Source organism: Medicago truncatula, chromosome 4 (genome assembly GCF_003473485.1).
Source record: "Medicago truncatula cultivar Jemalong A17 chromosome 4, MtrunA17r5.0-ANR, whole genome shotgun sequence".
Classification (NCBI taxonomy): Eukaryota; Viridiplantae; Streptophyta; class Magnoliopsida; order Fabales; family Fabaceae; genus Medicago; species Medicago truncatula.
Window position 1 is genome coordinate 54,647,613 of NC_053045.1, and position 12,870 is coordinate 54,660,482.

Genomic DNA, 12,870 nt, shown 5'->3' on the forward strand with positions numbered 1-12,870 from the left:
AGATATATTATATATTTCAAGACGCTTATTTAATTAGTAATATGTTAGCAGAAGTGTGATTTGTTTATGTTTTATATTATATTTTACGTTTCTCCATTCATACATATGAAACAGTTTCACCATCAGTGCGTCCCCTGTTTCTGGTAGATGCACCATCCATCCATGGCATTAGGTTAGGGAAAAGTTTTATATGTTAATACTTTACTGTGTTATAAAATAGGAGGAATAATAAACTCAGACACATTCAAGAGAATATAACAAGCTAAATAACATACCAATGACAGAGTAAGTTAGGCTTAAGTTTCAACACAGTGATCAAATTGTTCAATAGTTCATAATTGAAGCTACTTCTGCTTCAATGCTTCTTTAATGATCACTCGCTCAAATAAACAACACCTCTCTCTAATAGCAATGAGGGTTGTGGTCTGCAAGATATATGTCAAGAGAACTAGTTTAATTTAAATGAAAAATAAAAAATAAAAATTGCAGCATGAGTCCTGTTCTCGTCTAATGCTATATTTATATGGATGCTGCAAAATTGAAAAGAGTTCAAAAGACAAGTCATTACACAAAGACGAAATAGTACAATGCCAATAGGTTTCTTTTTCCTTCTTTTCTTTCTTAGAAATCATTCCCAATCACAGTATTAAGTAATGAGAACTTAAAGGCCTATTTAGTCCCTAAGGAAATACGAATTCAGAAGTACACAACATCCTGAACAAGGTCAATATAGCAAACATTTATGCAGAACTGAAATACACAAATAATGAATATTGATCTACGAACTAGTAATGAACAAACATTAACAAAAATTACGTGTTTCCTTTTAATCTAGAAACATGCCTCAGCGCAATGGCTGTGTGCAATGCCTAGCTCATCTTTACATGCACAACCAAGCATAATCAAACATTTACCATTATTAGCACTATTTGGATTGCCAACAGCATTTGCTTCTAACTGCTTCTAACATTTGCTGCTAAGAGCTGCAATGCCTAGCTAACATGAATTTCTTTCAGTCTACGAAACCCCTTTTGGTGCACTGCAGCTCTTCCATGCATCTCTTTTCCTCATGTTTGAGATGCTTGCAAAGAAAGCAAAACGAAACTCAAACAAATCACAAACTGCATTATCATCTATGATCCGCTTTCATAGTTGCAATCTATAAAGCACTAACATAAGTCAATGACCAAACAAGAGCAGCCTTTGGAATTTCCTTTGATGCCTTAACAACAACAATACCTTCTCAGCACCAATAAGGTCAGTCTTGTTCACCCGTCTCAGTGGCAGCAAGTAGCAAGAGGCAGTGGCTGAAAGCAATAGGGAAAACATGCAGTGTGCATGAAATTTAGCAGTATGCAATATGCAGTAAGCAGTAAGCAACAAGTATGCAACAGTGTGCACAACTTACTAAATATTCCAGACTCCTTTCAAAAAAACAGTATGCATTCCAAAAAAAAATCCATTTGTTACAAATCCTTCCAAAAAACAAGCAGGTCTCCACTGAGTCATGTCTTAGCGATGACTCCATAACTGCAAGTATACAAACAGACCATCAAACAAACCATAAACAAATTAAATGAGACAAGTAATTTTAAATAAGAAACAAACAGACCATCAAAATAAGCTTCTCGAACTTCTATTCCCGTCTTATTGATTTTGACTTGAATGTTAATATGTAAGGATTCTCAACCGGTTCTGATCAATGTTCTCCACGACATCATAAAGCATTTTTCTTATTAGGAGTCAATGAAAAGTTACAGTAAGAAGACATACAAAAAATGAATAAATTCAGGTCACAAAAACACAACCAATGTCTTCCTTTCTAATTGTGCTCTGTTGTACTAGTTGGGTCCAAATCTGATTTTAATTCAGATAACCGCCTAAACAAAGACATAGTCAGAGTTCCCAAAAATTGCACCTATGCTTCTCTTAGTGGTGAACTGTCATCAAACTACCAGACATTGCCACGCTTCTATCTCTATCAGCTAATATAATATGCCAATCAATTTCAATATGTGTCTCACTATTTTTCTTCACTCTTCTTTGCTATTACAACAACAACAAGCAAACCTTATCCCACTAAGTGGGGTTGCCTACATGAATCAAATTACAAGCACGTAAACATGCAGCCAACAATGGTGAAGAATCTTGTGGACAGTATTTCCATGCTGTAGATAGATCCAAAGAAACTATACAGTTGTTTAGTTGTTCACCAATAATCCCCACAAGAACACATGCCACCACCGAAATGGTGAAATCTATTTGAATCTCGTAAAATTATCTGTCGACCAACAATCTTTGATATGTATTTGAAAGCAGTGTGACAGTCACCACAAACCCGAAGGTTCTTCATTATCCTAATTGGCAGTTCAGATTTGCGAGTGAGAACGAAAGCAATTGCTAGTTTTTCACTATGATAGCTAAGGAGTTCTTCTTTGTTCTCAAGCTCCAGATCATAGAGTGCATATTTGGTTTCAGGCACATATCCAGCATCCCTTATTTTGTTCATTAGCTCCTTGAGCTTTTCATAGATTTTTTCTTTTTCAGGGTGTGTTTGATCTCCAGCCACAAACAAATGAACTCCATCCTTCATGTTGACCCAGCTACATCCAGCATCTTTCTTCACTGCTGCTTTCCTCATTGCCAACCTAGCTTCTACCACATCTTCCCAATTCCCACCAGCAGCATGCATGTTAGAAAGAAGTACATAATTCACAGCATTCTGCGGCTCTAGCTCAATAAGCATCTTTGCAGCCCTCTGCCCTAGCTCTGTATTACGGCCGTTAGCTCGGCAGCATGCTCCTAAAACTGTTCTCCAAATAAGGATATTAGGATCCATTGGCATTGTTTTGATAAAGTCCTCTATCTTTTTAACATCACCTGCCCTCCCGAGGAGGTCTACCATACAAGAAAAGTGTTCTATTCGGGGAGATAGTCCATAAACTTCACCCATTGATTTGAAATGCTTATATCCTTCATCAACTAACCCTACATGACTACAAGCTGATAGAACCCCGACAAAGGTGACATGATCTGGTGATTGGCCATGCTGTTTCATTCGTGTAAAAATCTTTAGAGCTTTTTGTCCATGTCCATGGCGTGCATAACCTGAAATCATTGAATTCCAAGAATATATGTTCCTGACTGGCATCAATTCGAAGAACCTCGAAGCGTAATCTATCTTTCCGCACTTCGCGTACATGTCAACTAGCGCACTTCCAACAACAACATCAGATTCTAAACAAGCTCTTACAGCACATGCATGAACTTCCATACCGCGCTCTAATGTTGCAACTGAAGCACAAGCACTGAGAACAGTGGCAAATGTGAAACCATCCAATTTCTGTCCCCTTTGCATCATAGGCCACACCAAATCCATGGCCTTGTGCAGGATGCCACTGTGTAGGTATCCAGAAATCATTGAATTCCAACTAACTTCATCTCTTCGCTCAGACATTCTAGAAAAGATAATCTCACAGTCCTCCATCTGCTCACACTTTCCATAGAAAGCTAGAAGTGCATTCTCAATAGCATTGTCATCAGCAACAGAGTATTTTAAGATTAAAGCATGGATTTGATGGCCCAGTCCTAAAACTGAAAATGAAGAAACTGCCGCTAAAATATTTATAAATGTTACTCTATTAGGTCTCCATCCAGCTTGCATCATCTCCAGGAAATATTTTAAAGCTTGTAAAACTGATGCCTCATATTTTGCTAGCGCACCAATAAAAGAATTCCAAGAAACCTGATCGTACTCTGGCATCTGAAAGAAAACTTTCTGACATTCATTGATAGAATCAGTTTCAGCATATAATGTTAAGAGGGCATTTGAAACTGAAACATCCAAATCAAGTCCCCATTTGAACCCTTCACCATGTATCTGTCGTCCTAACGTTAACCAACCCAGGCTTGAACACGAACTCAAGGTACTAATAACAGAGAAATTTGAGGGCACCATTCCATTTCTCTTCATTGTATGGAAACAGGAAACTGCTTCCTCAAATCGCTCATTGTGGTCAAGGCCAGAGATCATAGAGTTCCACGAGACAGTATCTTTACTAGGCATGAGTTGAAAAACTGAGCAAGCATTATCAATGGCAGTACATTTACCATACATATTAACAAGTGCATTTCCAATTGAAATCCGAGCATCAACTAAACCACTGCGAAACAGGTAAGCGTGAACCTCCTGACCTTTTCTCTTCCCTTCCTTTAAATTTGAAAATTCAGTAAAAGTGCTTAAAAGAACAACAAGAGATTCCGAGTTTATTTCCACTAAATCTTTCATTTCCTTAAATACTTTAGCTGCTTCTTCACCCTGGTGCTGCCTTGCCAGTCCAACCATTAACCCATTCATAGTCACAGCATTGCGATCATACATCTGCTTGAAAATCATTTTAGCGCAATCCATTAAACCATATCTTGCAAACCCATTAACCAAAGCACTACCAACATATAAATCACGTAAGAATCCGGATTTCTCAATTCTAGTCAGCATCTGCTCGAGCAAAACCAGTCCACAGTCAGCCAGAGAACACGCAGCAGTTACTAAACTACACAAAGTATATTCATTAGGCCTTAAATTAAGCTCTACACCTTCCATTTGCATTACGGAAAACAGCTTAAAAGCAGAAACCGCATCTCCCCTTCGACAATAAACAGAAATAATAGAATTCCACGTCACAGAATTTCTAAACTTTATCTCATCAAAAACACGATGAGCATCATCGATGGAACCAGAACAATCAGAATACATAGACATAAGCACATTTGACAAAATCATATCGGAAACACACGGCAATTTACAAATAAAGGCATGAATCTGCATCCCAAGTTTAATCCCAGTCGAACCACATTGTTGACAAGCTCGAAGAGCACTACCAACGGCAAAATGATTGGGCAACAAACCACTAGAAATCACCCCTTTGAACAAAGAACACGCTTCATCGGGCATTCTATTTTGCGTATAGCCTGAAATTAAACAAGACCAAGAAACGAGATTCTTTTGCGGCATTTCATCAAACAGTTTCCGAGCAGAAACTAAGTTACCAATTCTAACATATATGTTGATAAGAGTATTGCAAAAGAAAACATCGTCAGTGAAACCGGTTTTGTAGAGTTGTAAATGAAGGTGATTGGCATCGTATAAGGAAGAAGAGGTTTTGTATCTATCGAATTCCGAATCCAGCTGTTGTAATTGAGAATGAGAAAATGTATAGTGACGGAGGAAAGTGTAAGTTGAATTGTATTTGTTTAATAAACGCCTATAGCAGCAGAGTATCATAGTTTGTTTAACTATCACTTGCAAAATTCATGAGTTTGAGAAGGTTACAAAGTGAGAGATGCTTTTGAAAAATAAAATTTTAGGAGGGAAGTAGAGTATTTTTTTTATATTTTTTTAAGAAATCAAAATGGATATATTAACAACGGCGGTGAATACACCGAAGTACAAGGTGTACTAAGGGCTCCACCCCGGAAAACAAAGAGTCGTGCATAGAGTTTACAATGAATAAGGTCAATCGATACCCAAACAAATTAAAGGGTCCGACAACATCTTTGAGAACCATATACAAAAGAAATATTATGAGCTTTTAGCCACTGCTACGAACGTGATTTTGCTTTTTCTAAAAGCTGCATAACCGGTGTTTCAATGTTATTAAATAACCTGTTGTAGTGTTAGTTCCAAACCAGCCAAACACACAACAACCAAACCAACTGAAGAAACGACCTACACGCTCTTAATGACCTGTAGAATGAATAAATTGATAGAAATGGTCACGAATATTTTGAAGGTCAACTCCTGACACACCAATCCAATTCCTTATAAGCTACCATAAGGAGTTAAAAACCTCACAATGCATAAACAAATGGGATGCCATCTCAGGAAAATCACACCCCGCTACACACGTGTTGGTCGCGTCCCTAAGAGAGCCCCGCCTTTGCAAGTTGATTTTGGTTGGTAACCTGTCCTTCAACAATCGCCAAGCAACTATGGGCACCTTTAAAGAAACCTGTTTGTGCCATATTAGATCATCTGTTGCGATTGGAATAGGAGAGACCAAGAATTTGATATGCACCTTTAATTGTATAACCATCATGAATATCCGGATCCCACTACCATCTGTCAGAAACATTAGACTGCACACAAACAGTATCAAGTAAAAGCCTACACTCTTCTACCATCTCCTCCTCCCACGCCCACAACCGTCTCCGCCAACTCCAAGCCTCACCACCTTCCTCCCAACCAAGAGAAAACATATCCGCCACTATTTTCTTATTTTAATTTTTACTTTACAATAAAGTATTTCTTTATTGAATAACAAATTTTTTTTGTATTTAAAAAATGAAAAACATTTTTTTTTATTTCCAACACAAAATTTTCTTTGATGAATTTCTTAATCAATGCATTTAGATCACTCATTAAAATCTACAAAGTCTGACTCAGATGATTAAAATGTCGCATTTGTTAGGTTAGACGTCATGACTTAGGTCTGAATCGTGACACATCCATTTATGTGCACTACTACGGTCTCTTTTAAAAGAGAAAATTCTCTTTTTAAATTTATTCAATGAATAATGTATTTGGTCAATATTATGAGCTATATACATCATTTATTAAATGAATCTAAAAAATTAATTTTGCCTTATAATATAGACAGAAAAAAGTATGAATTTACAATGACACGACATTTTTGACTATATAAAAATACACGTTAAAAAATCTTTTTGAAAAATAGTTAGCGAACTGAAAATTAGATGTTTTGTGACCAATGATAACATGATGTGCTTCTCGACAAACAATAGGATAAAGCTCATGTACATTTTCTTAAATGTTTTGTGTGCGGTTCTTCACATATAATACTCATAACTACATATGATTTCTCAAATTCACAATTTTCTAAAAAAAATTATAACTACAAAAAGTAAATTTTATGTGAAGAATCATACGGAAAACATGTAAGAAAATACACCTAAATTTTATCTTTAAAATAAAGAATTTTTTTAATGTCCTTTTATCCAAGGTAGATTATGTCCACGTGCAAGATGAACTACTACTACATAGAGCCATAGACCTCAAATTTTGTAAAGCTCAGATTCACAAAAAGCAACAAATTGAAATGCTCGAGAGTTCATGTTTTAATTAAATTTGCTCTCAAATTTTTAATCAAATTTAAATTTAAAATTATAAACTCTCAATTACAAGTATCCATACACCATAGACCTCAAATTTTGTAAAGCTCAGATTCACAAAAAGCAACAAATTGAAATGCTCGAGAATTCATGTTTTAATTAAATTTGCTCTCAAATTTTTAATCAAATTTAAATTTAAAATTATAAACTCTCAATTACAAGTGTCCATACACCAATGTTTAATGTCAATCTACAAACATGGTCTTCAAAAATGAACATACACTCGAAAGTTTAGTCACTTATAGAAGTATCTAAGAACATGGTTTGACTATAAATGTTTTTGCATATAATACTACCCACTAAAAACATGTAAGGATGAGATTTTTCCTGGTTTGTATTTACCGCTGGAAAAAAGTTCATATTCTTCCTGGTCTGTTTTTACCGCTGGAAAAAAGTTCAGCAGTGGTTTGACGAGTAAGGATGAGATTTTTTTAATAATTGATGGATATTTTATTTTTCACGTTCACAAACTTATTGTTTATCAGAATAGATAGACGTATGCAGGAACATGGGTTTGCCTATACATGATTTTGCATATCATAGACACATGTATAATCGTATTCTTCCTGATCCATATATGTTGTTGGAAAACAATTCATTATTGATTTAACGAGTAAGAATTAGAGTTTTATTAATAGTCGATGAATATTTTATTTTTTTTCACAAGATATGGTTTACTACTGCTTTTTGGTTTTTGAGTCCATGTTAGAAAATAATTGGGGTGAAGTTGGATGAGCAAGGTGATGATGTCATTGTGATATTTTTTTTAAAGAACCTTACTTTAAAATATATATATTTCATGTGAATTAAAAACAAATGGACAACAAGATACAAACATCTAATTCTTTTTGTATAATAAAATAAAATCAATGAGACACGACATTAATGTACATGACTTTGTAAAGATACACAAATGTTTTAGAGGAAAAAAAAAAAGATCCACTACTATGTTTTTACCTATTTTTCATTACGAAAAACTAAGGGCGTATTTGTTTTGTTTCTAATTGCAGAGTGTATCCCAAAACTTATGAATAAGAAAGAAAAAATCTTCGAAAGTAAACTTTGTAGTTATTAGGAAAACAAAATTTGTAGTTATATTTTAAAATGGTGTCCAACAACTTCTGCGAAAAATCATGGCATTCGTTATAAAAAATATATTTTGTGTTAAAAGAATCTAGAATTTTTCTTTTAGATTTTTTTTAAAAAGTTCTTAAACTATTTATGTTTGTTTACTAACCATGAAAACTATTTTTTTTTAAGAAACCATGAAAACTATTTTTTTTTTGTGGCTGGGGTTAGAACCCGACCTTGCATATTTTATACATTTGTCCCTACCAACTGAGCTAAGCTCACAGGGACGAACCATGAAAACTATTTAAAAAAAAGTTTTAATTTGTATGTGTTACCTCGTTGTTATGTTTGTTTACTAACCATGAAAACTATATAAAAAAAAAAAGTGTTATAACCCACTTGGGTTGGCCTAGTGGTATTGGCTTGAGACCTGAGAGTGTGCTCCTCCTCAAGATCTCAGATTCGATTTTCTCTGATGTCAATTTAGATGGACTAATTTAGTTTTTTCAAAATAAAAAGTTTTAATTTGTATGTGTTACCTCTTTGTTTTTGAGAAAAGCCAATATTCATTTTAGAATCAAAATAGTTTTTTTTTTTATAAATTAAGAACCATAGTAGATTTTTTATTTTTTTTTAATCTTAAACAAACACTTAAAAATGATATATGTGGGTTTTTTATATAAGAAATCTAAAACAAACAGACTCAATTACAAACTTTGCAGTTCTTAATGTCTATGTTTTTTATTTCAAAAAGAAAAAGAAAAGAAAAACTATACTCAATTGGATTTCATCATTATCGGAAAAAAATAACAACATATTGATTTTTCAGTTCATGAGATATATAGCACTATTACATTTGTATTTACATTTTTTATTTCACGCTCTAATAGTTTAATATACATTTTAACATCACACTTTCCATCATTTTTAGACAAAATAACAACATAAACATTTTAACATAGTATTTTTCAACCTACTCTTTGATCTGTTAAAATTCGTATGAATACTATAAATTTATATGATATCATATAATTTAGTAGGATCCATGTGAATTTTAACAAATAAAAAAATATGTTCTAAAATGTGTATTAAAATATTTATTGCTGTTTGTAGAAAAATAATATTGTTTATTGCTAGCATTATTTTTCTCACAAATATAATATAGAATATCATTTTAAAAATACTAAAAATCACACTCTTTAACAACACTATAATGCCCAAGTTGAAAAAGCACAATGTTTTTAATTACAATAATTATACATGGACACCCTTTTTCCTTGTAGCACCCATACACACAGCTTATGTGGCATTTATTTAATTATTCATTCATTTATTTTTATTAATTAAAAAAGAAAACCAACACAACATTCTCTCTCTTCCTCCACAAACCCAATCGCTCTCTCTACCAACACAGTAATCCACCATCTCTTTCTTCTCTCCACCGCCCACACCCTCTGCCCCCACCGTCGCCGCCGTCATCACCTCTGACCTCCTCCTTCATCATCTTCCTCTTTTCTCCCTCCTCTTTCACCACTGGTCACACCCTCCGTCCCACCCTTCATCACTTTCTTCCACCTCTGCCTCACGTTCACTCTCACTCATCTCCGTCACCGCCACCACCGTCGTGATCCCAGATCTTGCGAACCACGGAGTCGTTGCTTGTCAGTCTTCATCTTGTTTTACGTTCTAAACTTGCGTGATCTTTCTTTGATTATTTGAGATGGAGGGAGACGACGGCGATGATTAGAAGATGGACGGTGGCAGCAGCTGTGTTTTTCACAAGTCACATGAGAGAACGAATAAATAGAATAGAGGGGAAAAGAGAAACTTGCAGAGATGACTTTACATAATTGCCCCTTATTGTTGACAGTCTTTCCTATTATTTTACATTAAAATGTGACATGTGGAATGTGCATGATAGTGGTACGCCACGTTAGGGTATGTACCTATCGCCGCTCTTTTAATTAAAACCAAAAGTTAAATTCTTCCAGAATTTAGATGCAACATTGACACGCTAGGCATAAGCTCGTGGCTCCTTCATCGATATATTGACTTGAATGAATTTCATTTTTGATTTTTGACTTGTACGAACCACTTTATCTTATTTATGTTTTACCTTGTTTGTGAGATTATCGAGAAGGCTTTTTTTTGTGAAGAAAAATAAGGGATATAATGTGCCAGGATTTTTTCTTCCGATAACCATATTTGTCATAATTGAGAAGAAGGAGCTACTAGTACTATTTTTGAAAGATCTTATGAGCACTCACATTTGTGCCACTTAATTTGGTGGTATAAATGACCATACTCAACTTTGACTTCATTTTGTAAATATCAATAACACCCATAAAAACTCTTAAATGGTCCCATTGTAACCCACCTTGCCCCGCCCCGTCATTAACCCGCCAGAAAAGGAGCGGGGCGGGCCAACTAGTGATGGTGGATTGAAAATCTCACCTCGCCCCGTTTTATGGCGGATTGGTGGGTTGATAGAGGTGCCCCGTCAACTTTTTTTATTTTTAAAATAATTGATAAATTCGCAAAAACGTGTAAACATAACATAAAATAAAAGATCATTCAAAAAAAAATTATATATAAAACTAAACTTCGAACATCCATGATCCATTAAAGCAAAAAGGAAACCATAAAACTTTAATGAAATAGTCTCAAATCCAACAACTTGAACAAAACTTGGATTCTATGTTTAAATCCACACCAACAAAAATTAAACCAACAAGAAAACCATAAGAAAATTCTCAAATCCAAAAATAAAAATTGAATTCAATGTCTAAATCCACACCAACAAAAAAAAATATTAAGCAATAATAATTAGTCTTTAAATTTTTTTGCTTAAGCCCGACGGACCAACGCGCCCGCCCCATCACCGCCCCGTTTTTTAGTGGGTTATGTGGGACGGACACCCTACAAATGACGGGTTCAAAATCTCAACCCATCCGTCAAAATAGGCGGGCTACACAGACTGACCCGTCGGGCCAAACCTGTTTTGCCATCCCTTTGTACCTCATACTATATCCACATTTTCATTTGCTTTTAATTTTGGCAATTTCTACGGTACACTCAAAAAAATTGAGTGTACCGGTACACCCATATATTAATGAATATTTTTTCTTAGAAAAAATATATTTTCTATTAGTTACAATTATAATAATTATATTTTATTTTTTAAAAGTGTCGGCAAATCAAAATTCAAATTTTTTTAATTTTTAATACTCATAATATTGAATATTGATTATTTTTTTGGATAAAATGTTAAAAAAATTAGTATGATTCTTATAAATGATGAAATCATATTTTTTCTTATGAAATGATATTTTTTAAAATATAAAAGTCGATAGACATCTCTTTATTACAAAAAAATGATTGTTAACTTATTGAATTAAGAAATAGGTGTACCGGTACACCTTAATTTAAGGGTGTACCGTAGAAACTCCCTTTAATTTTATATATTTTTTAATCCAATTTAAGTGAAAGACACGGTAGTTATGCAGATGAGTTATTTTTTGAAGAAAAGTATTTTTTATCATTTATAATTATAATGATTAAATCTTATTTACCAAAAGTGTCAACGAAATAAAATTGAATTTTTTTGAATTTTTAAAGCTCATAATAGAGAACTTTGATTATTTTATACGATAATATGTAAAAATAATATATTATGATTCATATAAACAACAAATGATGTGTTTTTCTTATGAAATAATATTTTTTAAAATATAAATGCCAACAATAACTATTTATTTCATAAAATTTATCGTTAATTTATAGATTTAGAAAGCAAGAGTATCAGTACATCATAATTTACGAGTGTATCGTAGAAGTTCCCAAAACTATAATGGGTTCAACTTTTCAAATTATTTTTCATCATTCTAATTATAAAATATTGTTAATAAAAGACAAAGGAGAGATTGGGATACGGTGACCACTCTTGGATAAGTTGTCAACTTTTACCACCAACTACATCTCGAATAATAGTAGCCTAACCGACAATGGTTGACACAAATTCAAAAGACACCACTGATAGTGCTCTCAGAGCATGATTATTCATATCGTGTCTTCACAAAAACATAGGTCAATGTTTTAGAGAGTGACCCATTAAAGTTTTTGCATATGGTGAAATGTGGGATTTTGGGATCCATAAAATAAATGTTTATAGTTATCACAAGCCAAAAGTAAAATAAAAAACAATGAATGATGTGCAGGATTGATCTACTATAAAGTTTGGAGTGACTATAACTACACCAAATTTTCTTCAAAAAAAATTTAAAATATAAAAAATGTCTTTAAAATGAAATATTGAAAGAATTTGACGAATTGTTTTCTTTTTTCAAACAGAGTCTAAGTGGCTTTGCATTATTGTTACTCGCATTCGAGACAAGATGGGTAATTAAAAGTGTAATTAAACTCATGTAATTTCTCAAGTTAATATACTACAAGTTCAAACACTTAGATGTAGTGGAGGCTGGTTAAATTATGAAACTTCTATTGGTCTGGTTATTGGGAGTGGTGCTAAGTTGAGATCATAAGGGATGATGTTTAGGTGTTACAGCAAGTAGGTAATAAATATTTTGCTATGGTGGGTGGTAAATATTC

General features: G+C 33.7%; 1 protein-coding gene across 2 annotated transcripts; it reads right to left on the reverse strand.

Annotated features, from left to right (window-relative positions):
• Positions 1-580: 580 nt before the first annotated feature.
• Positions 581-5,551, reverse strand: LOC11440636 (putative pentatricopeptide repeat-containing protein At5g09950). Of its 2 annotated transcripts, XM_024781436.2 has the most exons (4): positions 1,613-5,551; positions 1,409-1,530; positions 1,240-1,307; positions 581-1,159 (listed from the first exon to the last, which is right to left on the reverse strand). In XM_024781436.2, exon 1 carries the CDS (start codon positions 5,282-5,284, stop codon positions 2,210-2,212), a length of 3,075 nt encoding a protein of 1,024 aa, XP_024637204.1. In that variant the 5' UTR covers positions 5,285-5,551; the 3' UTR covers positions 581-1,159; positions 1,240-1,307; positions 1,409-1,530; positions 1,613-2,209. The 2 variants fall into 2 exon arrangements, with proteins under 2 accessions (XP_024637204.1, XP_024637203.1); XM_024781435.2 differs by having other exon boundaries at positions 581-1,307.
• Between the last annotated feature and the right edge of the window lie 7,319 nt (positions 5,552-12,870).

What these genes read in the sequence shown, in the direction of transcription:
- LOC11440636 (XM_024781436.2), bottom strand. Translation starts at nt 5,284, where the DNA reads ATGATACTCTGCTGCTATAGGCGTTTATTAAACAAATACAATTCAACT.